This window comes from Aristolochia californica, unplaced genomic scaffold (genome assembly GCF_029961685.1).
Source record: "Aristolochia californica isolate CCGP_79_NKW_82.1479 unplaced genomic scaffold, dmAriCali1.0.hap1 SCAF_13, whole genome shotgun sequence".
NCBI lineage: Eukaryota > Viridiplantae > Streptophyta > Magnoliopsida > Piperales > Aristolochiaceae > Aristolochia > Aristolochia californica.
Window position 1 is genome coordinate 27,566,854 of NW_027181804.1, and position 27,038 is coordinate 27,593,891.

General features: G+C 36.4%; 2 protein-coding genes across 2 annotated transcripts; both read left to right on the forward strand.

The window, feature by feature from the left end:
- The first annotated feature begins 6,041 nt into the window (after positions 1 to 6,041).
- LOC137947973 (AT-hook motif nuclear-localized protein 1-like) lies at positions 6,042 to 13,785 on the forward strand. The gene is made up of 5 exons (XM_068793851.1): positions 6,042 to 6,966; positions 8,143 to 8,210; positions 10,447 to 10,578; positions 12,275 to 12,436; positions 13,166 to 13,785. The coding sequence occupies exons 1-5, from the start codon at positions 6,633 to 6,635 to the stop codon at positions 13,445 to 13,447; spliced, it is 978 nt and encodes a 325-aa protein (XP_068649952.1). The 5' UTR covers positions 6,042 to 6,632; the 3' UTR covers positions 13,448 to 13,785.
- A 3,128-nt stretch (positions 13,786 to 16,913) lies between these two features.
- LOC137948077 (proteasome subunit alpha type-2-A-like) lies at positions 16,914 to 27,038 on the forward strand. Its single transcript, XM_068794015.1, has 11 exons — positions 16,914 to 17,170; positions 17,272 to 17,348; positions 18,058 to 18,122; positions 18,640 to 18,686; positions 23,468 to 23,543; positions 25,460 to 25,527; positions 25,906 to 25,975; positions 26,057 to 26,142; positions 26,246 to 26,308; positions 26,398 to 26,463; positions 26,604 to 27,038. Exons 1-11 carry the CDS (start codon positions 17,130 to 17,132, stop codon positions 26,650 to 26,652), a joined length of 708 nt encoding a protein of 235 aa, XP_068650116.1. The 5' UTR covers positions 16,914 to 17,129; the 3' UTR covers positions 26,653 to 27,038.

Here is a 27,038-nt window from a genome sequence, read left to right on the forward strand (position 1 = left end):
ATTTGCTAGTTCAACCATTAGTTTTCTTCCAATTATAAGAAAAAAAAAAGAAATTTAGGCTTATTTATGTAGATAAATTGGTTGTAAGAGATCAGTTCAATGCTAGTACATATGAACTAGATAAAAATAACCACCCCAAGAGGGGAGTAAACCAATTTATATTTCTAGTATATCTATGTATTTGCTCATAAATGCAAAAACATTGCTTCACCAACTCTATTTAAATTCTAATGCAACTCTAATTAAATGCCATGTGATATGTTTTTTTTCTAGATGCCACATTCTATTTCTAGTTGAATGCCACTTGGCATCTCGAATTGTAATCTTTTATTAACTTGGTTTCAGTTTGTTTGATTATGATTAATTATGAAGATCCAACATAATTTTATATATTTCTTCTCCGTGATTTTGATGAATTCTCCTTTAAATATTATACTCAGTAATCCATTCTTTAATTCTTGTGAAATCACTCAAAAAAACCTTTCAATTTAAAACAACCTTTGGAGTTCCGATTTTTATTTGGAAAGGCGAAATCTCTCTATGACCTAAGTTTATAATGAATTTTGCTAAGACATTTGTATTTGCTTTGTTCCATAGTCTCTAGAATCATTGCACATTGATTTCAAATTCTTCATTCTTATTCATGAAAAGGGTATTTGAGAGATAATTGCATTAGTTATGATTGAACTTTAAAATTTGAAGTACTTTGAAGCCTTTATTTTAAAATTAATTGATTGTACTCGGTCAAGGTTCTTTTATTTTCAAATCAATTTAGATAAGTTCAAATCATAACTTTATGTTGTAATTTCAAATCTTAACATCATTGAGCTACTTTCGAGATTGCATTCGATTTGAAAAACCAATATGAGAACCTTTTGACATTTGAATTTTAACAACTAATTAAGTTGCCTCTACAAAGATTAGACACATAGGATTGGTTGTATTGTTTATTTGTGCTTGTAATTTCTAATTAGTGTATTAAAAGAATTTATGTATCTGTTGAACACAATTTACTAAGATAACTTTTGTGCCTATAGTTGAGATGTCAAAATCCTTTTTGAGGGTATCGACTTATGTAGACAGAAAGCTGCAAAAAAAGAAAAAAAAGAAAATGCTTTCATGAATCTGAGTTTTTGACCCGAGTTTTCTTTCGTAAATCCATTTGAGGAATTGGACTTGAACGGGTAGTATGAGCTATTATAAACGGTCATATGCAAGCAAAAGTTCTACTAAGCCTTGAGGCCTTGTTTTATAAGTGTTGTTAGGCCTATTTACCCTTACCCCCTAGGTTTGTTCTTCATAGGACCTAACAGATTGGGTGTATGATCATGAGTTTACGATCATTTAATCGTGTTGAATTTTAAATTAACTTACAACAATTTTAGAGAAAGAGATATTGTTACTTGACTAAGAAATATAAAACTATAATCACATTGTTGTTTTCAAATTTAATATCCTTAAAGTTGGAGTTATACTATCAATCTTTTGTCCCTTCTAGCACTAGAAAAGTTGGTAATTTGGGGATTATTTGAGTTATAGGAAACTAAAATGATAAAAAAAATTTTAACCATATATTGATTTTTCTGAAAAAAAAAATATATTTATATATATAATTTTATTTATTTTATTTTCTTGCATGTATGGTTATAATTTTCTTTAGGCCTATTTTCTTGCATGTATTGTTTGTTTCTCTTTGTAGTTTATTACAAGAAAGAAACACCCATTACAATTATATCGCATACTACTCTTATTGTCAACAAGTTTCAACTGAAGTTTTTCAATTGAAACTCAATTGTCAATTGAGTTCTAAAGTCGGAATGAGTATGATCTAAGTGATTTATAAAACATTGTTAGGTTTTTGTAACGTATTTATGAACATAAGACTTTATGAAAAGATTTCACATCTGCTACTAAAATACTAATGTTGTCGAACTTGGATTGGACTAGCTATCAGGTTTTATAATATAATGAAATAGGAATTGGTCTAGTTCCAGGATATTGACCTAGTCTTGATGTTTACCTACCTTAATTAGGTCAATTAGTGATTAGATCTTACTCATCGGCCCGTATGATTAGTAGGTGAAGTGGCACCCATGCATCTCCATACCTCCTTTGTCGGGTGGGGTACCCTATTTGTTATGTGGTCATCTCTTATTCCCATTACAAGAAGGGGTAGAATTCCCTCACCATCCATACACGAGAGAGAAGAGAGAGAGAGAGAGGTTCACTGCTCTTTAGAAATTTTAAATATATGAACATGCGATAAGTCAACTAATAGTTAAACCTGGTTAACCAATGTTCAATAAGACCAAATTGCCTTGTTAGGTCAATAACTAGGTCAGGTTTTATAATCTTGTTGCCAAGCATGTGCATAAAACTTATATTATGATATTGTCTAATAGTTTACATAATTTACTTGATTCTTATGTACAATTCAATAGCTTAATTATCAATGAAATTGACCTAAATCATATCTAAATATCCATTACCTTCCCACAATTGCTTGAAAACCCTTCTATTTCTATTAGATTTATAACAAAGAATGTTGTTTCTTGGAAAAAAAACCCTGAAGATACTCAAAGAGTAGTGAATATTTTCCTATAAAATATTTTTTAATTCGAATCAACCGCCACTTGGACAAAGAACTGACAAAAACTGCGAGATTTTTTTTTTTTAAATTTAGGTTTTGTAAGGATAGTGTACCAAGAAAGCAGAACAAAAAAAAAATCACAAATGAGATATTTTCTCCATAAAAGATATTATTTATTTTTTATAGACAAAATATTCACCACTCTTTGTTCTCTGTGTATATAGTAAAGTTAATATATAAATCGATATATTTTATATATTAGTATTTATCTTAAAAAAATCACTAAAAGGTGTATATTTCTCGAGATTATATGATAAAGCTAGAACGAAAGATGAAAAAGAGATCAAGAAAAGAATTCCCTTTCGTTTGCCAGCTTTGGTTGACTCCTTTTTCTTTCTAATTCTTCAGGATAATGAATTTTCTATCAATCTTCTCGTGCAAAAGTAATCCCTTACCTCATAAGTGCTCACTAGCCAAACTGAAAGCGAGATGAAACACTTCGATATGGAATATGCTCAAAGCTGCAATCCACACTTGATGTGGTGTTAATGTATCATGGTTTTTAGACCGACGGGGTTGACTTATAATTCGAGTGAATCAGATCGGATTTTGGACTAGGTGAGTCGGGTCATAGGGTGAAACTCGACTCTATTGTTCTAGTTGAGTCTCTAGACTAGTGAGTTCTAATCTAATTCGACCCATCCGATTTGGTCTAGTGAAAAACTGTACAAATCCATCCACATCCTACAAAAGCATGGAAGGACTTCAAAAGGGGCGGCGTCGCTGAGTCAGCTCCGACCACCTGGGTCCCGCGAGAACCACCACCTGGGTCCCGCGAGAACCGCGGTTCGTGGACCACTTTCTTTCTCTCGGTCCGATGACGATAAGAAGTCGTTATCCTCCTCGTTTCCGCGGCGTGCATGCAGTCGCAGGAGAAAAGCGGGGGTCGATAGGGGGACGCAATCATTACGCTCATCTCCTCCCATCATTCGATAACAACAACCGAAGCGAATCTCCCATTCATCAGACGTCCGACTCTGGCCGTTGCCGGCGGTTCTAGATATGACCGCATGAGAAATTTCTTATTTTTTCTAAAATCTCCTTTATTTTTTTCGTCTTCGTAGTTCTTACCCGTTTTTTATTATTCAGATTCTAAAATGGGTTCACCCAATCAGACAGAGATACCTGTCGACGTAAAATCGGTGATAAAAAATAGCCAAGATTGAGTTTTTTCTTACCAAAACGGAAGAAAATGAGAACGGAATAGATTCAATTAAAAGAAGTCGGAGTTCATAGAAGAAAGGGAAAGAGGAAAAGTATCCTATTACCAAATTCAAAGCTTTTCATATGTTGATGGGAAAGACGACAACTCCTTCCTCGCCGGCGGGAAGAAAAAGGGGGCTAGGGGCTTCTCCTTTCTCCTCCCCTTTCCTTCCGTTTTGCCCGCCTTCCATTGGTGACAGACCTGAATCGTAAGAGTGAAATTGGGAAGGGATACTACGCAGGCGGACATAATTTTAACTGCCTTGCTCATCAAACCGGGTTAGACCGGGTGCAACCCTAGGTTAGATTAAAGTTATATATTTTATTTTATTAAATTTTTTCATGCAAGTGTTTGATCTTCACTTTGAATCCCTCACACAAAACAAAAATTTAAAGTCTCTTATTGATTATTGAACTAGACCTAATTCGACTAGTCCGATTTATGGTTGGACCAAACTAACCGACTGGGTCATCTGATTTTAAGGTAAATCTACGTGTTGTCTAAATAAAAACTAGAAAAAGTTTCAATCTAGTTTACCTAGTTAGGTCTAGTCCGATTTCGACAACATTAATCTATACTACATTTATTAATCTAATATACAATACCAATATGCACCACTTGGGAATTGACAAAGAGAGTGACCGACTAACCGGCATTAGTATAAATAATTTATTTATTTACATAAAGAAAGTTATTTTTGGATGGATTCCAAGTTGTTTTGCCTTTATATTAAGGGAAAGATGAAGCTGCACCCACTAATAACACTGGGTCAAGTCCATGTCACTCACCCATCAAGGAACACTTAAAAATGCACCTCTTCTTGTCTCAGTTAGTGCTCTAATTTATCAATTATTAGATTAATTCAAATATATGTATGTATGTATATATATATATATATGTTTCAGGACGAATCATAAATATATAAAAACTCAACTTGGTTTCATTCCTAGTCGGAATCGATGAATGTTTTTGGTTGACTTTCTTATATCGGCCCCGAAGGACTCCATTTTATGTCGAGTTGTTAAAACTTCGATAAGTTGATTAAAAACATAAATGAAGTTTTATAAATATACTTTAATTTTTATATTTGTCAAAGTTAACTTGAAAGATTTTTTGAATTATATAGATGGGTTCTTGGATGAAGATTGTGAGAAATGTGATATAACTATAGTGTTTCTTACCTAAATTAGGAGATAAATTACTATAATCTTCGTTTCTAATGGGAGTATTTCTTCTTCGTCATCTTCGTTGTCGTTGCATTTCCTAAAAATTTCATAGACAACAGCTCCGTCTCCAGAAATCAACGTGATTGCAGAAAAAAACTAGTTTGCGTTCACTGGGAATCCGCCGTTTGTGAAGAGGGAAAGGCTTGTTTAAGCTATCTGATTGGATGGATTAGACTTCATTAGACATGACGAATTATTAGATTCGCATTGACTCTGGCCAGTACTACTGATCAGGACAGAATGACTGACTGATTTGGGTTACCTCACGGGGGCCCGAGGCGGGTCTCTGTTCTTCTCATTCAGTATCCAACACGATTGATTGTGCTCCGGCGAGACCAAATTCAGAATTTCAGATCGAGCTCTTTTTCTCTTTTTCCGTCTTTGATTCCGATTGCAGAGTCGCAGGAGGTTGAACCAGAAAACGAGCGATTTCAGTTTCTGTCACGCCAGGAGGCGACAAGCTTCAACAAATCACAGCCAGTCCGTCGGTCTCCATCACCCCATTGGCAGCGCAACAGCGAGCAGTCTGCGATTCCTCCGGCCACGTGCACGACACGTGAGGAAGCGAGTATATTAAAGAAGAGAGGGCATTTCTGTACGATCAAAAATTTTAAGCGAGGAAAAGGACAAGAGCAGGTCAGTGGTAGGAAAAAGGCGGGCTTGGCGGCAGCTTTAAACTGATGACCGACGAGAGCAAAAAAAAAAAAAAAAAAAAAAGAAAAAAAGTCGTTTCCTTTTTCTTGATTTTTTTATTTGTTCAGTTTTTAATTGATTTTGGTTGAGTTTGAGAAAGAGTTGAGCGGACTCGAAATAATTTCTGAGCCAAAATGCATATTTGGGGTTTTGTGGCTCTTCGGATTAAAATAATGGCGGATTTCTTTTTTGGCGAATTGTTTAGATTTATTTATTTTTATTTTTTGCCTTCTTTTTCTCTTTTGCGAAGGCAGCAGTATCCCGTAGATATATCTTCGATTTGGAAAGTCGGCCTGAGACGGATCGGGCAGCGGTCTTTCCGACGTAGACCGGTTTTCGGACCCGAAGATTGTCGGAGAAGGAAAAATCCTGAAACGTCGGAAAGATATCCGGGGGAGGGGGTGGAGAAAGCAGGAAACAGCAAGGAATCTGATTTTCTTTTTTTATTTTTTATTTATTTTTACTCTGGCAAGTGAGTGTGACATTGATTCGAGGGGGTTTCCGGTTTTCCCTTGTGGAGTTTTGCTTGTTTTTCATGTATGGAAAATGGGGATGGTCAGGAAAAACCAGTGTTTTACTGCCTGCCGAGGGAGTTAGAGTGGAGTGTGGAGTTTGATATTTGAAACGGAGAATTTGGCGTGTTTGAGTCCGAAAGAAATCTTTGTTTCTGAGGTTTTCTGGCTTTTGAGGAAAAAAGGCGAATCGGGTCGTTCAAATACATGGATTTTTTATAGCTGGTGAAGTACGATCTCTTTGCTATCGAGCTTAAGGAAGCTGGATTTGTTCGGATTTGCGTGGGTTTTTAGTTTTATGATTTTGTCAATACGTTGTTCAAAGGGTTTTGAAAGGAAATCTATGAATGGAAGGAGGGGAAGGGATGAGCTCCCCAATGCCGGAAGCGGCTGTGCCGAGGAGTGAAAGCACTAGTCAACCTGGTGTGACGGCCGTGGTAGCGCCGCCTGTCAGTGTAGCGTTGGCAGGTTCAGTCACACAAGTGAAGAAGAAAAGAGGGAGGCCTAGGAAGTACGGGCCCGATGGGAGCGTCTCTTTAGCTCTCTCGCCGATGCCGATATCATCATCGGCCCCAGCAGGGTCCGGCATGGGCCCAGCGGATTTCCCCTCGGTGAAGCGGGGTAGAGGGCGGCCAGCTGGTTCCTTAAATAAGCCCAAGAATATAAATTTTGATCATTCAGGTAGTGATACTGTATGCTCCTCCCTTTCTCTTCCAATCTCTTCTCTTCGTTTTCTGGTCGTGTTGCCTTGTGAGAGAACCTTTACTGGGAATTAGGGAGTCTCTCTTATCTCTCTGGTTGTGGGACCTCTATGAAATCTCTGTCCTCAGATCTGAACGAACTGGTACTTTTTCCAGAGCAGAAAAAGTGAGTGGTGGGTATTCGTGGGGTTGGTCTTGCAGTGAGAGGCATCTCTTTTACTGCTCTTCTGGCCAAGATTCCTTGGTTCTTGTTTTGTAGTGACTCCTATTATTAAGAGCAATGCCAATTAGATGTTTAGGTCTGGGATACCTCTTCTACGGTCAGAATGTTCTAGCTTTAAATGCCGAAAGTTCTGTCTTGTGAAGAAAATTTACTTAATGTTACCTTAAGTACCCAGATTGATGCTGAGATGGAGAGAGATGATAGTTCCTTTATCCACCTATTCATTTGCATCATATTTAGTAACTTTGTATGGAACCTTATCATTTCTTGCAATAAGTGTTCTAGTTTGTTGCAGAGTATGTATTATACATATCATTAATGCCGTGTAATGTCAGGGGAATCTGCATTAGTGGGGTCATCAGTTATTTTGTGGGAAGTTTAGTTTTCTGATATTGTTACTGTAGCTTCTAATGTCAAGGAGGCTCTGTTCGTTAGGAATTCATTCTGTCAGATAAGTATTATTTGAAGTACTTCACAGTAAAATTGTTATTTTTGCAGCGCATCATCCCTGAGACACTAAATTCTCTAAACAGATATTCTGTACTACTTTTGGCATGATCCAACTTAAAACTAACTTTGATGGGATTTGAATATTTACTGCACTTACTTTCTGAACTTGTGATTTGCTGCAGTATTTTTAAAGAATGCCATTCAGTTTTTCAAAGAATTATGCATGCAAGATGTAACATTGTGTACATTTGGGGACCTTTTACTAGTGAAAATAGCTCCATTGTGGATTTGATTGCTAATAGTGCTGGGATTGAGAAACTGGCCTTACTTTGGGATGCATATATTAAAAGCAGCCTGTCCTTTCCTGTTTTTTTCTGTATCATTTATTCATTCATTTTTTCTTTAATTGATTTGGTTGGTTTTTCTGGGCTAATATGGTTGAGGGGAAGGTGTCTGACAAGGATCTTTAATTTTTTTCTATAGGTGAATGGGCTGGAGGTTCTGTTGGGGGTAATTTCACCCCACATGTTATTACTGTTGCTGCAGGCGAGGTATAACTTTGATTACAATATCATGCTCATCTCTCTAGTTTTGCCTTACTAATTTATGATGTTACTCTGTTTTTCATCTTTATACTGGAATATGTAGTTAAATGAAAAGAAAATAATACCAAATAAGGTAAAGTTTAGAGGCAGATGAAGGTTAAGACAAAGCCCAATTAAAATGCCACAAACAAAGGGATTTATGTCTATTAAATGATCAAAGTCTCTTCTAGATAATTGTGGTGCTGGAATTTTTGTTGTTCTTTTTTCTTGACGTTTTAAATTATGATAAAATCTCTTAGCTTTAAGACAAGGCCCAGTTAAAATGCCACAAAACTGAGGGACGATCAAATTCTCTTCTGGATAATATGGATGTGGAGCTGGATATTTTTTGTTCCTTCTTGTTGATGTTTAAAATCATGTCAAGATCTCTTAGAAGATGTTGTGGATGGTTCATTTTGTGATCTGCCAACTTCCTGACTTCTGTTTTATAACAATTTCTGTGCCTTCTTTTTTCTTTTGTCTGGGGGTATGTGAAAGGCATTAGCTCAAACTATAAATATGTAATCTAGCATAGGCTACTGTGCATGGTGATTTTTCTTTAAGGTTCTTGAACTGGGGGGCTACTTTATGAAACTAATTTATTTCTGAACTTACTAGGTCTCTATCAATTTTTTTGTTTGAGTGGTTTGGTATATGTTGTGGCTTCAAAATCAAATCTAAGGCCAATGAAAATTGCTACAAGTAACTAGTTTGAGAAGCTGCATTCCTAAATGTCTTTTGTCCCATCCCCAAGTAGAAAATAAATAGGACAGAGGACAAGCCACCATGACATCAAGGATACTAAGATTATATTCAAATCATGGTACTGGTATCTAACAACTTCAGGATCCAGCTCCATTTAAAGTCTTATTTATGCTGCATTCCCAATTTGCTGTGCTTTGGTGGATGCCAACTGTATTTGCTAAAAAGTACCGGGTATGAGTCCTTCATCTCAAACGTGAAAATATAACGGTTGTGCCTCAGCCTGTGGACCAAGTTGTTAGTTTAAAAAGAAGTATTTCTTCATATGCAAGACCTCACCGATCTTTTGTCGAGAGAGTTTGAAGTATCGTGAGAATCCCAAGTCGTCTCAACGGCAAAAGGAGAACCCTAGTTGCAGAAGATCATAAAATTCTAAGCTTTAAACATAGAACAAAAAGGACCATGGAGGTATGAGGTCAGTAACATTCATTCTTAAAATATTGAATCAGGGGAGGAAATCCAAGTGCCCTTGTATTAGTGTTTCCCATAATATCACAGTTGACTTGTTATAGAAGTTTCCCATGGTATCACACTTTCCCCTTTAAACAGATACAATCACAAAGAAAAAAAAAGAAAAAAAAAAACAACATTTACCAACAGGTTAATGAAGACCAGGAGTCTGCTGTGAAGACTACAGCTTGAAAATATTTTCTCTGTATAGTCTCATAAAAAAGAAAGAAACAAAAGAGAATTAAAGTAAGCGTCGAAGAGAATATCCACTCTGGAACTTTCGAAATCTTTTTTGTTGTGTCTATGAGTCAGCAATCAATGAATTTCAATTCATAAGATTTATGACAGCCAAATGCACTGCAGAAAGATACACATCTTTGTTGTACAAAGATTTGCATGGAGGGAGAAGAAAAAGAACAAGGACAGAAAATGCTTTCCTGATGTGTAGTTGATTTAGTGTTATTATTTTTTATCGCTTCATTTTCTTGGTATGTTTTATTCATTGTTTAAAGGGTCATGGTTTTGAGCCAAGTACACATACATTCTTCTCCTGAGTTTTATGGATCTTTTTGTTGATTTAATGAAATTTCATGACATTTTTCTTCTTCCTCTCACTTGAAAATATTACTTTTTATGTATTGGATATTATAGGAAGACCTGTACAGCTCCAAGTAATAGCATACATATATGCTTGGTGATACCTTTAAATGCATTGACCCAGGATAAATATGATAAACCTTAATTTCAAGAAACTGTAAGGTATCATCTGTTGTCAACTGCACGAATTCTATGATCTCAAACAGCTCTGTGCTTTGTTAAAATTTTAGGTGTTGGTTCTGGTTTTTCAGTGTATCATCTGTGCTTGTCTAGAAATCGACTCTTTACTGTTTTGTGTGGAGAGTATGGTTTTCTTAATCAATAACTGAATGCTATTACTATTTTCTTGTTTTTTAATGTATAATTTCTCTGTACTTGTATTTGCTACTTGTAGGATGTCACAATGAAGATAATATCATTTTCTCAACAAGGGCCACGAGCCATATGTATTCTTTCTGCTAATGGTGCTATCTCAAATGTGACTCTCCGTCAGCCTGATTCTTCTGGTGGCACTTTAACTTATGAGGTTTGACAAGATATCCTCAATAGAATAATAGTGCTTTTAACTTAATTTATCTACTTTTCATACTACCCTGTTTGTAGTTTTGTACTTGCTATTTGATTATTTTTCTAGCAATTGCATTTATCATTCCTTATCCTTTCCCATCTATGCTCTCACTTCAGCATTCTGTCGCCTTCCAGCATTTTGAAAGGCTTTTGGTACAATGTGAGCTGTTAAAAGCTAAATAAGTAGCATAGAAAGAGAGACTAGAAAAGATAGTGGATGTCATTTTTAAGGGACGAAAAGTTGGAAATGTTATTTGGTAGCTGGCCCATGTTTTAAGGTGTTTTGTGATTTGAAGCTTTTTATATTCTAGTTATGCAAAAATGAGATTAACTATTAATTTACTTCAGATTTAACTTTTTTTAAAAGATCCTACTTAACTTTTTGTATGGAAAATAAATGAAAAGATAAAATTTTAAATTTCATTCACTTTGCGGAAAAGATCCCTTGTGGCATCCTTGAAGTATATAATTTTTCATCATGGTTATGTAACAACCATGCCTTGTCTGTATCTCAATGAAAAATCTATTCTTCTGTAACTCCTGGAGTAGACTAGCCTCATTCCATTGGGCCTTTATTTCTCTTCAGATATGAATTTGTTCGTCATTGCAGTACCACAAAATTGCTCTCCCTTACACCATGTTTTAGAAGAGAGTCTTGGACTCTACTCCCTCTCTCTTTCTCTTTAAATGTGTGTAAGATATGGTAGAGTTGTCCTCTCTGTAATTCATTTTGGACTGGTGGTATATGAGGAAATGAACAATATTGTCATAAACATTGTTGGAGAATAAGCACTGGAGTAGTTTTTTGCTTAGCAGTTCTCATCAGAGCGAACCATATTAAACAAAGCTAAGGACGTATCCTTCATTTATAGCTTTTTTTTCTTCAGAATCACAACTTTTCTACTTTATTTCCTTTTTGTGTTTCTACTAAAAATCTCTTTATGTTAATGCTCCAAAATGTATAAATTGAGATCAAAAGAACAACATTAATAATGGACCTATACATAAAAATCTTGGCTGTGATCATACCAACAATGCAAGCACCTCATATATCAATCACAAGAAGCATACTCGTTACTCCTGCAGCATGCAAGTTGTTATAAACCTCACTCCTTCCCCAAAGGTGCTGATGAGTAATGTGTAATTTAGGCAGGTCATATACAATTGATTTTCAGTAATTGTACCTGTAAGTACCTGTTTTTAATCTTGGGCAGGATAATTGTCGGAGTTTTTTATCCTTAGTCGAGTTTAATGGGTGTGTGTTTGGGAGGTTGATCCACCTGGATGCACCGTTGAGCGACAATGCTTGTGTTCACTCAGAAAGGTTCACTTGGCACCGCTTTTATGTTCTCTATGATTGGCTATATGCCAAATATCACTTCATTGTTCTGTCCAAGACGTTTATAGTCAAAGTATGGTTGACTTTTCGTATTTGGTCAATGCATAAACCTATCCTGTGACTGGTAGAATAGCCAATAAGTTATTGCACAGATAATGTTTCAATGCAATACGTGAAGTAAGAACAAAAGATTGTTAAATCCATTAAATGGTTTATGATGGTTATCTACCAACTTTATTATATTAGAGTGCTGTATGACATGTGGCACATTGTTTTGCTCTTGAATATGAAATCAATTTGTTCTGTCACTTTGTAGGGTCGCTTTGAGATATTATCTCTGTCTGGATCGTTTATGCCTACTGAGAGTGGGGGAACAAGGAGTCGATCTGGTGGAATGAGTGTCTCTTTAGCAAGCCCAGATGGTCGTGTTGTTGGGGGAGGTGTTGCTGGTCTATTAGTAGCTGCAAGCCCTGTGCAGGTAAAAATCTTAAAATATAAGATGTATTTGTTTTTCCTTTAGTAAACAAAATTCTTGTATGGTTGAGTTTAATAAAATAACAATAATAATAATATTGTCATTATTTAATTTTTATTCCATTTTATTTTTTTGGAGAGGCTTGAACCCAAGATCTCACACTAGAAGCCTCCCATATGACCATTGAACCAAAGGTCCTAGACGTTGGTTATTTATTGATTTTTTCAATCTTCGAATTAGTTTTTTATTGAAATTTTATTTGAATAATCAAATACTCTGTTAATTAATTACCATGAAGGGGCTTCCTTAAAAGATTTCTGATTTCAACTTATCTGCTGTTTGAGAATGGATTTGTCTCTCCTATCTTAAGCATTCAATTTCTTCCTGGTACTTCAAATATAGAAACACAAATAGCCATACAGATAAAAACTTGCAAAAAGTCTGTCATGTTAACAAAATACTTCATTGAAGGAAATAACCATGGTGTTTAGGTTCTCTCTCTGTTTTTTTCCTGCATTCTTGCTTCGTTTGCTTACCTTTCAAAATGCATTTCATCGTTCTTGGTTCCTGCAGTACTGATCCTCACAGGATCATATTGAGTTTGTCTTTTTTATTTCTGATCTAATTTAGCTACTGAACTAATCTTACCGTGGAGGTGGCATCTTGTATCATAAGATTATTTGTTAGCTCACAAGAAAGAGAAAAATGATTGTACCTCTTTTGCTGAATCAGGTTGTTGTTGGAAGTTTTATGCCAAATATGCAGGATCAAAAGCCAAAAAAGCCAAAAATAGAGCTCTACACCAGTGCCATCCCAACTGCTGCTGTTCCAATCTCTAGTGCTGAAATGCACGAGGTGTACAGCACACAGGGCCAACGTTTGCCAACAACCCCAAGACCAAACCTTACTCCTTCATCTTCATTCAGGGGAGACAATTGGGGAGCTTTGCACTCTATGCCAGAGGCCAGGAATTCCTCCTCAACCGATATTAACGTATCTTTGCCAGGAGGGTAACCTAGTGGGCACTCATCTTGATCTTTGTCACTGACCAGATTGTTGCTTAAAGCTGAACTGCTAGAAGTGTTGGATTCTCATGTTGTAGTTGGCATGTTTGTAACCTTGGTAGACTTTGATTCGGCAGCAAACAATGAGTTGAAGATAGAAGGTCTTGCCCGATTCTCGGAGTCTATTTCGGCTGCTTAGGTCGACCTTGATTTGTTGTAACTGTGAAAACATCTTTTGTTTCCTTTCTTTTTGATGTTTAGATGTGTAACACTTGGTTTTGAATTTTGATTTTTGAATTTTTCTACTGGTTTTTAGCCTTTCACATACTGGCTGCTTTCTTGATTATCTCTCTTTTTCTTCTAATTGCTCCATTAGATTAACTACTGAACAACCCATACAGTAATCTGAAAGAAAAAAACATTCCATCTATATCAAAATAAATACGAGGATTAGATACATTATATTACAATTAATCCAAGCTTAATTTTTTTAGCATTTACCCCCCACACCTTTAAAATATTGTATTTTTGCTTTACATAATCTTAGGTTTAATATAATAGTTCCAAAAATATTTTCATACCCTTACTATTAAATACAGTAAAAAGAAGTATCCAAAAGTATAGCATCATAGGTTTGTCTTTCTTGTATGCTTATGAATCCTTTAGGGTTTGTTTGGAACCCTATGAAAAAGAAAAAAAATAAGAATTTGATTCACGATACCAATATTTCTCATTGTTTTGAAGTTGGAAAAAATTATCGATTATTGATTAAATAATGTCAAAATTACAATTCTTTGACCAAAGATTCCAATTTGACAATGTGCCAATGTTGGGACAAAAATTCCCTTGGTTTCTAGCCCGACGCAAGCCATCTACATCCATACGACCCAATATTCTCCTCCTTAAACCTCTCCCTCCTTACCCTGCCTTTCCCAACCCCATCTATATCTCCTTCGAAATTTTGAAACGCAGAGTTGAAAACTATTATGTGCCCTAAACTTGTTTGTCTTCAATAAGCAAGATCCCTAGTAATATCCTATTTACTAAAATGTCTTTTACCTGAGAAAATAACCTAACATACTTCTATACTATCCGTGTAATTGATGTTTTACATGGTCTTTAGATGACTTCTCCTTTGCACAAGTGTGGGTACTAATGAATCTCTTAACAATAAGTTTGTCTCCATCCTTTGAGGCACAAATGACCCACTTACAATCTTTATGCACACATTTGATTGCATATGCAAAGTTTGAACTGATAGTGGTCTTATATACAAAGTTTGTATAATTGATTCATCCTGTAGTATTGGCAAAAACTTCAAGGTGATTTCTATGATCGTTTGTACTTAGATACTCCAGTGACAAACTCATCATCATCTAACCCTCGCTCCATTGCCTCATCAAGGACAGTTTGAACTCTTAACATAGTGGTATGTGGGTGGTCTAGCTCATAAGCGCTATCGCTACTAGTATCGAGGTCATAAGAAGGATTCTCATTTGGTAGATCCTCATCAAAGTTGACATTTAAGTCATCACTAAAATTTAGGTTATCAATCAACTAAACTATTTTTTATATTCTGGACTTTTGCATTGATATTCACAAGTTGATCCTCTAGCGGTTGTCATTGGCTTATTCATCAATGATATAATTCAATGGCTTATTTCCTTGTATATCATCTATACCCATCTGTTGTAATATGATGAAGATAATGACTAATAATTCAACTTTATACAATGTAAAATACTATAAACAAATATGATCAGCCCACAAATCCTGTAGTTGTTGTTTCTTCACCGATAATAGTACTTTCATAGCTTTCCTTTATTAAGATATTCTCTAATTATTCTACAATAGGGGCAATCATAATATGTCGAGGTAAATCGCAACCACAAACCTCAAAGTCAACATCTATTGACTTGGAACTAGTGCCATCAGAATCTTCACGCATATTACAAATATCAAACATGCTGCAATTTCTTAAACACTAGCATATCATTAATACACATGTAAGAGGGCATGCTAATACCTAAGGAATTCATTTATGATTACAAGAACTTATGATTTGATTTTCCTCACCATGTATAATGATGACATTTTGGACAATTTTGTTATAATGAGAAGGAAGATTGCTTGTGGTTCGATGTCATCAATTATGTTAAGAGGAACAATAAAAACAGGCAACAAAAACGAGATCATTCATTTCTTAACATAATTAGGCAACAATAAAAATCAACACTTTGTTCAATAGTTAATCATAGGTCAAATATTTTGACCAATTGTGATAACAATTCAAAAACCACAATCACGAGTTAATCCCTAGTCGATTGATAGTGAAAGATTGAAACTTTAACAAATAATACAAGTCGAAGTTGGTGACTAGAGGAGTCTACTTGAAGTCAACCATTGTTAACATAGTCAACTAGAGGTCAACCTAATGTGAAAATGATTGACTGAATCAGGAGGGATCACTATGAAAATTAAATCAAGTACATCATTGAAGCCCTTCGATCAAAGATTAAATCGTTCGATCATTATAGTGTAAAGTGGCACATAAATCATACTAAGAAAGCGATATAGGGCACCAACAATAGTGCCATGTGGCACAACTGAAATTCCATGTCATCTAACTTGTGGCATAATCAAGAGAGAGACTTGGCCTTGTCATGTGTTGTGATCTCATGAGAAGAAGATTTCAAGAGTGGAAGACTTGACTTTGCCATGTGTAATGATCCCATTGAAAGTGGACTTGGCAAATAGAGATTGAGGGAGCGAAAGGGTAGGGGTAAGTGAACCACCTCCACTCCCTATAAATATAGTGCCCCCTTAAGTTTTAAAGTTTTTTTTTTGGGGGGGTGTGGTGGGGGTTTGGTCTTTGATAACCCAAACCCTACCCTAAACCTACCTCACAACCCGACCTTGATAAAAACTCGTAAAAAAACCCAAGACCTAGACCTCAACCTCTATCCAACTGTGTCTCCGCCCAGTCCCATCCTCGATCCATCCTTGTATCTTTGTCCCGTCTCTACCTCGTTTTCATATTCTCGCCCTATCCCCGTGGGTCAGGTTCAGGGAAACCTGTCCTTGACCCAAAACCTAATAGTTTTTTTCTCACTCTGTTTACAACCCACATGGTGAAACCTAAAATCTTAATTCATGGTTTTTTAGATCAGGTCAGGTCGGGCCGGATTGAGCCTGTTCCTGACCCAAAAGCTGATACTTTTTTTCTTTCTCTGTCTACTACCCACGAGGTGAATCCTAAAATCTGAATCCAGGTTTTTCAGGTCGGGTTAGATTAGGTCAAGTGAGGTTCATTGTAAAACCTAACACAATGTGCACCCTTGTACCCATTCACAACCTTGTGTGAACCAAAGGATCTCTAAAGCAAAAAATTTACCCTAAACCCTTTATACAAACATATGTAGGAATTTTTGCTTTTACCTCCCTAAAGTTTTAAAATTCCCCGAAGTTTGAACTTCGAATTTGCTTGACAGTTCTCCCGTCTCCAAATCCATAGCCGACAGGTATTGCCGCGTTGGTCCTAGAGGTAATCGGACCAAGGTCTATTAACTGGGACGCATTTGTGCTCAGGCCATAGCTTGCCGCAGAAGAAAACGAGTCTTTTCTCATAAAAGGCTTGATCTTCCTTCATTGCTCTCGAGTGAACTGCTGTTTCTTCTTCTCGGAGACGAAGGATGGGAGACAGCCAATATTCGTTTTCCCTTACTACTTTTAGGTATGAATCATTGGATACTTTCCAAAATGGATGTGTTCGTATGCTTGCAGAGTACTGATCTCGTGATTTCTTCTCCCGGTTTGTGTTTATTTCTGCTGCAGCCCTTCGGGAAAGCTGGTTCAAATCGAGCATGCCCTCATGGCGGTTGGATCCGGACAAACTTCTCTAGGGATAAAAGGTGATCATCTCTGTTTTTCGCTTTTTCATCATTTGGGTTCAGCATAGACCGACTTTACAGTTGTGGTTGAGATTAAAATTGATGTTTTTTGTACGAGACAAGATATATTACACTAATGTGGTAGCTGAAGCCCTTCCGGCTTCTAACAAAAGTCTCATGTGGCTATGATTTAACACGTGATTATCGCATATGTTGAAATTTTTAATTTACAATGTAGAGGGAGCCAGATCAAGATATTAGCATGAATTTTTCGAGTTAAAAATTGTTATTTAAGAAACCTTTGCGTTCCTTACTTCGTTATTAATCTGTACTTAAACGCACGCAGTGTCACAGAAATCGCCTCACGAGTTAATACTTCTCTGTTTGAACATGGGAGTCAGTTTCATTCACGAGTAATGTTATCCAACGATTTTCTAGTTTTATTCTTTAGTGGATGTTAAATAAATGTTTCTTACCATGGAGGATGGTTTGAGTTGAAAAATCAGTCTCAATTTAGCTTCGTTGAGTACAGACTAGTCCCATAAGCAATGAAAATTATCAGTTAAGTAGGAGCATCACATTTTTTTGACTCTGAATGTAGTGGATTATTTTTTATCTCAAGAACAAAGTGGAGTCTGTTGTGCTAAGGAGTTTATTCATTCTTTCTCTGTGATTCCCTATACACTCAATCCTTAAGCTCAATTTGCTGTTCCATTTATCCTTCTTGCAGCTGCCAATGGTGTTGTTATTGCAACAGAGAAGAAACTACCATCTATCTTAGTTGATGAGGCTTCTGTAAGTATTGCTTCTGCATCTCTTGTTCAAGGTTCTTTAGGTCAATTATGAGATGGTAACCGCTATGTAGTTTTTTTTTTTTTTTTTACTTAACATGTTTCAAAAATTCCCCATATGCTTTTCTTGTGGATCCTTGACCACAATACCTCATCGACACAATTCAAATGGTTATGGAGGACTGTTGTGCCCAACTATTGAGTACACTTGATATTGCCATTGCTGTTGATTTCTAATTCTTTTCACATGTATCTTATTTTCCTTCCTGTTAGAACTAAGTGATTCATTACAGGGAATATAGTTTCCTTGTTCGTAATTGGTTTTGATTGATGTGTCAAAATAGTGGGGCAAATTTGTGTCATAAATACAAAATTGCGAAGTTCAATTTATAAATATCCATGTGAGTTTTTGTGTTTTTGACTGGGATAGTAGGATAATATGTTATTTTATTCCCCTTTGCTTTATTTTCTAGTATGTGCTTTGTGAAACTATTATGTGACTTGAGTTTGTGTAATTTCAGGTTCAAAAAATTCAGCTTTTAACTCCCAACATTGGAGTTGTATACAGGTTGGTTACTATTTGTTGCTTATCATTTTGTCCAATTGTGATTATGGAGTGCTTATGTCAACCATAATTGTATGTTCTGACTTTTTCAGATTATGGCTTCGCTATGGATTATCCATCAGTACTTTGTGATATATCATTACCAAATTTTACTTGCCTCTATAACACCTTCACTACTGATTGAATGATCAGGTGACTGTCAGAAACTAAAAAATGTTAAGATTAATACTGGAGGTATGATCTTCAAAATTGAGAGCTGGCTTGGAAAAGGGGTTTTGATGCAATGATAAGCAGTGGTGCTTTCACATTCTGTGGGTTCCTTAGGCTGTTGGAATTTTGAGCTTTTTCTTTCTCCACCAAAAGACTTTTCCCTATAATGATTGTCTTACCCTATCTAGGTTTTATTCAAAATTTTGATGCAAGGCCTCTGGTGGAGTCTTGGATTGGCAGTGCTTTCCTCCATAAATCTTCCCACTGTTCGGAGGTCTTGCACGGTTCAAGGGGAAGAGAAGGAGGGGGAGGCAGCAGCAGCCCCTCCCTCATTTTCTGAGATTGGGGAGTGGTGCAGCCTGCTCATCCCCATTTTGTTTGTTGACAAGCCCTGCCTCTCTAACGTGTGGCACTAGTTGGGGAGGGTGGAGACCTCCCCACCTCTTTCAATGCCGGTAGGGAAGGGACCCCATCCCTCCACTCTGTGGATGTCTCGCACAGTTAAAAAGGAGGGGGGGCTGCCCTGCTAGATTTCTGGCCTCTTTGTTGCTGGTAGGGCGAGGGAAAGCTTCCCTTGTGCGGCTTGCTTTCTGGATTGATCTAGTTGAGTCAGTCGTATAGCCAGCAAAACCCAGTTGGTCAACTGGGTTTTGATTAGTTCTTGGGTCAAAATGCTTCATATAATTCAAGGTGGAATTTTGTCCAATTGAACCTGTTTGTGGGTGTGTAACACTGCCTGGACCCAATGAACTAGCCTAGTCAAAGGCTAAGGTTAGGTTTGATAACATTGGATTGAAGTTGTTGGAAGGATTAAACTGAATTTTGGTGGAAGTTCTAAAGGTAATTAGGGCCCCGCTGGAGGTCTTTTTAGAGATCACTCGAACGTGATCCTTTGTGTTTTATTTATTCACTTGAGTATTTGTAGCTCCTTGGAGTTAGATTTTTGGGCTCTCCGCCATGGTTTATGGCTCTATAAGCAGGTTTTTGGTGCTCCTCTCATTATTGAAGGAGATTCAATCATGGTTATTTGTTGGCTTATGTCTACGACGCATTATCCATGATGGTTACTCAAAGTTTATGATAAGATTCATTCTCTTTGTATCGATGTGACATTTGTTTGGGGTTCATATTTTTCAAAGTGTGAATTGTAATGTGGACTCTTTAGCTAGATTGGGGGTTGATTTGCATTATATTGTTGTGGGTGACTGATTCCCATAGATACAGGATGAGTTTTTCTGTGCAGTTACTTGCTCTTTTTTTTGTATCTTTGTGTATTCTCTCTTCAATGAAATTTCTTGCCTTATTCAAAAAAAAAAATGTTGGAAGTGTTGTGGCACATCATGCAATATGTTGATATTTTGAGAAGCAATCATTGTTATAATTAGGTAAGCTATATTTTGTATCTTGGATTATTTAATTTTGAACCCATCTATTATGATAAGTATCAAGATATATTTGTAATTTTTTTCTTAATACAATTTAGTAATAAGGGGTGGAGGCTAGAGTAGATCGACTGGAGTCACTCTATGGTCTTCTCTTCTCCGTTTCCCTTTTTCGTTCTTCTTCCCACCCCTTTTGTCAGTGGCAATTCCTATTGCTGTAAGATGAAGTTTATGTAGAGAATTGAGCCTTTCCTAATTAGAGATAGAGAATTGAGAGAAATTCTCATATACACCAAAAAAAGAAGAAGCAAAAATAGGCTTTGGGTTTAAGCTTTGTCCCTACACTTATGATCTCTTTTATTTATAGTTTAAAAGTTTACAATCATGAGGATTCCCTTGAGAAAAATTTAACTCTAGGTCCTACTTTTCCTCTAATTCTTTCTCTTGATTTCATTCTAATTGTAATTTTAACTATTACTATGACTTTGACACAGAGTTGGACGTCCACTTATCCAAGTCAACCGATCCTTTCTCTCCTAATTACTAATTTATCCCCTTTCGATTACAGAGAATACCCAAAAGTCTCTAATTATAGGAATAAAGACTGTTTTACACCTAAGTTCCTGAATTTTTCTGCTTTCAAGAACCTTGACTTCGAGGCTTGACTATGAGCAATGCTGTTTTTGTCATCCATTGTCTCATGGCCCTGCGCATTTGTTGATATCTGCTCTCAATTGATAATCGAATTGCTCACTCATACTTGGCAAGAGGTAGTCATTGGCATTGCTGGTCTGCGAGGGCCAAGATGGCAGGAAGCTTGAATGGCCATCAACTAGTTGGTGGAACTCTGCCTTCAAATTGACCACAAAGATTTTGGCTTGAGGTCAGAAGATGGGAAAATTACATATGGCAAAATGGAGTCCTTTCCAAGCTCAAATCTGAGGAAGTCAATACAACCAAGGCTTCATTGCGGTGGAGGAAGAAGGTGATTGGCTGTCTTAGCTAAAAGGGGTGGCTAGAGCAAGTTTATTGAATTCTCTGGTTGGATAATCTTTGTTGATAACATAGCAGCCATGCCATGCATCTCTTCTTGGTGTTGAATGGAACCCTAGCCTGAAAATCCTGAAAATTCTCTTATTAAGGTTCTAATTGTAGCTTCCATTTATCTCCTTAACTAGTGTATTGTAGTTTTAAATCTTGGATACGGACATACTTTTTGTAGCTATCTAGGTTTGGTTGATGCGATTCAAGATATGTTCTAGGTCACTTGAAATTTGCGCTGAAATTTGATTGTTGTTGGACGGGGATGAGTTGACTTGAGTTGGGGGTTGATTCAACTTGAGTTATCGTGCATCTAGCTTTCTATATGACCTTTTTTCTTCAAATGTTGATTCTTCCTATGCAAAAATTAGATTGAGAAGCCGTTTCTTGTGTTAGAAATTAGACTCAATAAGCTTTCTTTCAAGGTATAATTGAAACTTAAAGTTCTGTTACTGATGGCACTACTGGTTAATTGGTTTCAAGCTTCGTTTTACCACTTACAACTTTTTTTCTGCTTGACCTTTGCTGGTTTCAACACTGATCTCTCTTTGTAGAAAAATCGAATTGATGAGATGTTTGTTGTGTTGAAAAATAGACTCAAAAGAAATTTTTAAAGAGGTATAGCTTGTAATATAAAGATGGCTGGAGATCCTAGGCAAATTCGCTCTAATACCATTGTTAGGAAGCTGTCCTAACTTGAGAGAAAAAAGAGAGAAAGTCTGAATTCAATATAAACTAAAATAATTTTGGGTCTAAGCTTGTCCATGCTCTAGTGATTTCTTCAATTTATAGATTAAAAGTGTTAAATTCATAAAGATTCCTTGGAGAGAAATTTGGCTATAACTCTAAGACTTACTTTTGCTCTGACTCTTAACTCCTTTCATTCCGACTCTTAACTACTACTATGTATTACATAGACTAAGATGCGTAGAAGGTTTGAAGGAAAAATCGAATCTGCAGATCGGGTGGCGGATCGAGTGGTTGGGCATATTTTCTCCTCATTTGTGGGAACTCTTGTCCGTGATAACTGGTTTAATTTGGCTAGGCTGCACTTGAAGACAAATGGCCGGATTATGCAGGAATGGACCCCTCCTGATCCTGGTTACCTTAAGTTGAACTTTGATGGTTCTTCTTTTGGTAACCCTGGACTCTCAAGGTTTGGCGGGGTTATCTCGGATCACCTAGGTAACCAGCTTTATTCATATGCCGGCCCTCTAGGCACCTCAAACTCTACCTCGGCAGAGCTTCACGGCCTCCTCAATGGGCTTTGAGTTTTTCGAGATAAGTGCTCCGGCCGTCTCCATCTCGAAGGGGATTCGAAGGTGGTCATTGGTTGGTGCGAACGTGCATCCTCTCCCCCGTGGCGTCATTGGGACATTTTTTGGGAGATTATTGAAAGTTGTTCTTTATTATCTTGAATTTGGTATCACATTCCGAGATCCGCAAATTCGGCAGCCGATGCGCTTGCTAAAAATGGAGCTACCCTACAATCCATGGTTGTTAGGGACATGCTCTCCTCTTTGTAATTTCTGTAATTCTCTTGTTTATATATACACACATCCTTTTCAAAAAAAACATAGACTAAGATGTCCTCACATCCTGAGACTCTATTTTCTCTCCTAATTACTAATTTATCCTCTTTTGATTACATAAAATAACCCTAAGTCCCTGATTACAATAATAAAGACTATTTTATCTCTAAGTTCCTAATAGATTCGTGTTAACAGAAGCGACTAATGTAGGATTTACCCACCTGTATCGAATGTTTGGGTCCCAACCTGTAAATCTGCCAGCTCTGTTTAAGCTTATTTACCATTATAGCTGTATATAAATATTCATTCATAAGCTAATTAAACAGTAATAATACTTTTATTTAAATGAGACTAGCACTTCTAAATACCTTGTAGAGAAAGCACAACATTGTTGTCATCATTATATATCAGAAAGTGTTTTAGCAGCAGTATATTATCTGCATGACCTATTTCTACTCAAAGACATGTATATTTGCTAGTTATAACTTTTAGGTTGTCTATGTATGCCATTTCAATCTGACTTCTGTAGGATATTACATGTTGCTTTTATTGTTTTCTCAATTTGTGGTCTTTTTGATATTTGATGTCAATCATATCAATCAATTTTCTCTTTGCACAGTGGGATGGGTCCTGATTCTCGTGTTTTGGTGCGGAAGAGCAGAAAGCAGGCACAACAGTATGAGATGTTATATAAAGTATGTTCTCTCTCTCTCTCTCTCTCTCTCTCTCTCTCTCTCTCTCTCTCTCTCTCTCTCTCTCTTTCTCTTTCTCTTTCTCTTTCTCAGTTGTTGAAGTTCTTACAAAGTTATCTTGGATTAACTATTCTCTGCTTGGTCTAATATTATAATATCCATAAAATATGCAATTAGTCCAAATATAAGTTTGAATGCCTGATTGTACATGCACACTACACCCTAGTCTCCCAGTGAGACTTAAATCCAAGACTTCAAACTAAAACAACCTCCCCTTCTAGGCCATCGAGCCAAATGCCCAATTCACCTCCAAAGTTAAGATCTTGCAAGAAGGAAAAACTCTCATTTGACATTGAGCTACTTCAGCGAGTTGCCAAATGATTTTAAAATGGAGATGGACTTAGGGTGATATTTTTTTTTTATTTGGTCTTAAAGGCTTTTCAAAATTGTATGCCATCAGTAAGCAGGATAAATATTTTGAGAATTTTCATGCCGCAAACTTTGCTTGAAACCTGGCAAGTTGTCCTGTTTTTGGCTCAGTCACATCAGATTTGGCCAGATTTGGGACGTGTCCTATTATTTGCTATGATGCCAATAATAGTATCTTTCTCTGCCTAACAAGACTTACATCAGACACTTTGCAGTTTGTAGTTTTATATATTTTAAAGAGTTTTACTTAGTATTGAAACCAGTTGCACTAAAACCTTGAGGCATTAGTGAAGGCGCAACATGAATATAAGAGGAATCGGCTCGGTCGATATTAAATTCTCAACACTCCCCTGTACGTTGCCATTTGTGGCTCGTGGAAATTGGTGGGAGCGAGACTCGAACTCGGGACCAACCTTGCTCTGATACCATATTGAAACCAGTTGCACTAAAACCTCGAGGCATTAGTGAAGGCGCAATATGAATATAAGAGGGATCGGCCCGGTTGATATTAAATTCTCAACACTTGGGGTAACATTATATGATGTCATCATAAACTTTTCATGTCCAAACAAATGGAAAGTAAGCTTTCTTATCCTCTTTCTGACAATATGTCTATGCCTTTACGATTTCTATATTTTATAACATAAAAAATCACAAAAAACATCGTATGAACTGTGAGGATGTTTTATAGTGATTCAGACCACTACCTCGCTCTAAATCTATCTCCTATTAGATGTTCCAAGGTTTGGATCTAAGAACTTTTTCTTTGTCAGGGTGTCACAATTTATATTATATAATCCAAAATGATGACTGAAAAGTCGCTCAAGTGATTGGAGCCGGTAGATTATGTAATTACAGCTTTAGTTAGATATGCAAAGTATTTGGATTGAAGAAAGAAATTGATTAAATCAGACGGTTGTGTGCTTCTCAAGGTATATGTGTTTTGGCTTAAATTTTGACTGAAGTATTAGATAAAAGTAGCATAAATGTATAGGAAATGGACAGATTTATTTCTTACTTTCTTTTTAGAATATTGACATTTTTAATGATGTTTTTATCAAATCCAAGACTCGTTCTTATCTCAGCTGAGCTGTATTATCTTCAAGATGAGGTGTCTTGCATTTTGGGCAACCTGATGTGGTGGTACCCAAGACCAACTTGCACAACCATGTTTGAGATCCTGCTGTTTTTCATGTATATGTTTTGCAGCTGCTATGTCTATGTATGTTGAAATCTGAGTTGATGTGAGTGTTTTTGTTAACGTGATAACAATGATTATGATGTAATGTCTGGGAAATGCAACCAAAAGCAAACCACGGAATAAAAAAGTCCAATAAGTAATTATGATTAACTTAGATCGTTCTCTTTCTTTCTACTGTTCTTACATGGATTTTTATGCAGTATATCAAGCTGCAAAAGTTTATGCAAGAGTACAATATTGATTTTACCTTTGGATATATTCTAACTTCTGTTCTAATTAATGGTTGCAGGAACGGATTCCAGTCACACAACTTGTAAGAGAAACTGCAGCTGTTATGCAGGAGTTTACTCAATCTGGGTAAAACTTCTCTCATCTTGTTTTCCAGGAAATAGAATGAATACTCATAACTGCTTCAGAACTAGAAACTACCGTGTCAGTCACATCATCTTTGCAGAATGGGTTCATGTAGTTTGACAGTTACATTTTTTTATAAAGCTCTCTCGTATTCATTTTGTTTTATCCTGATATTCAATTAATACAGCATAAATTAATAATCCTTGTAATTGTGTTAAGCTTGATTTTCTGTTGCCGGTGGCATTGGAAACATCTGATTTCTAGTATTTGCAATGGTGCAATTGGTTCCCTTTTTCTTGCTTGTTACTACTGATTAGAACATATGGATTGTAATTATGGTAGAGAAGGTATTCTCCAATCAGTCACATTTTCATTTTTTAGGGGTGTGAGACCTTTTGGGGTTTCCCTTCTGGTTGCTGGATATGATGACAATGGTCCACAGCTGTACCAGGTTAATTTCTGCCCGGTGATTTTTTTCCTTTATAAATCGGTTTTCTAGTCATGAGTTCACCTTGGCTTTATCTTGCTGTAGGTGGACCCATCAGGTTCATACTTTTCTTGGAAGGCCTCTGCCATGGGAAAAAATGTATCTAATGCTAAGACTTTTCTTGAGAAAAGGTGCTTCTCTATTTGAACATTTTCCACTCCAATAGTCTTTCTCCCATCCATTGATTGTTCTTCTAATGTGTCAAAGTGTGACTCATTCTGTCAAATCTTGTAGATATACTGATGATATGGAGCTTGATGATGCCGTCCACACAGCCATTTTGACTCTAAAAGAAGGGTATGCTGCTCTTATCGGTGAAAATGTTTGTCTTAGTCTTGGCTTGTCTACTATTTAGTTCCTTCTACTGAGATAGTATGACCGTGTAGGTTTGAAGGGCAGATTTCAGGGAAAAATATTGAGATTGGAATAATAAGTGCTGATCGAAGTTTCAGGTAAGCTTCTTCCAGCTTTTGGAATGCTGCCAAAAAAGAAGACATGGGTCTTCTGGTTTTCAGTTTCTGGTTTATTTGAGCATGTTTTTCTTGTTAATTTTAACTTCCACTAATTTTTTTTTGCTTAAATCTCCTCGCAGAGTACTTACCCCAGCTGAAATTGATGATTATTTGGCTGAAGTGGAGTAACAGTTTCATCCATTCTACTTGCTTCCTATAGTGGAGCTACAACAGATGTTCTCTTCAAAATACTATTAAGAAATATCAGATCAGAAATTCTTCTGTGGCACATTTAGCTTAGATGTACGATTTGTACGCCTAAAGGGCAGTATTAATTTCCATTGTCATGAATTTCTGCCTTTTTTCTTCTTTCAAAAAAGTTGGTTATGGGTGATGGTAAAAAAATATTTAGCCTCTTCGAGTTCGTTTCTGAAAGCTATATATGTTTTCTTATAGAACATTTCAGTGTTTGAAACCAGTAACTCGTTTTAGTTGATCCAAAGCTTCGTTCACATTGAACCTCATTTGTGCTGTTTACAAAGAAAATGCAAATTATACTTGTAGTGGTCAACCTT

What these genes read in the sequence shown, in the direction of transcription:
- LOC137948077 (XM_068794015.1), top strand. Translation starts at nt 17,130, where the DNA reads ATGGGAGACAGCCAATATTCGTTTTCCCTTACTACTTTTAG. An exon ending in AACTTCTCTAGGGATAAAAG is followed by an intron (nt 17,349 to 18,057) that starts GTGATCATCTCT and finishes TCCTTCTTGCAG; the next exon opens with CTGCCAATGGTGTTGTTATT. An exon ending in AAGACTTTTCTTGAGAAAAG is followed by an intron (nt 26,143 to 26,245) that starts GTGCTTCTCTAT and finishes CAAATCTTGTAG; the next exon opens with ATATACTGATGATATGGAGC.
- LOC137947973 (XM_068793851.1), top strand. Translation starts at nt 6,633, where the DNA reads ATGGAAGGAGGGGAAGGGATGAGCTCCCCAATGCCGGAAGCGGCTGTG. An exon ending in TATAAATTTTGATCATTCAG is followed by an intron (nt 6,967 to 8,142) that starts GTAGTGATACTG and finishes TTTTTTCTATAG; the next exon opens with GTGAATGGGCTGGAGGTTCT. An exon ending in TTACTGTTGCTGCAGGCGAG is followed by an intron (nt 8,211 to 10,446) that starts GTATAACTTTGA and finishes TGCTACTTGTAG; the next exon opens with GATGTCACAATGAAGATAAT.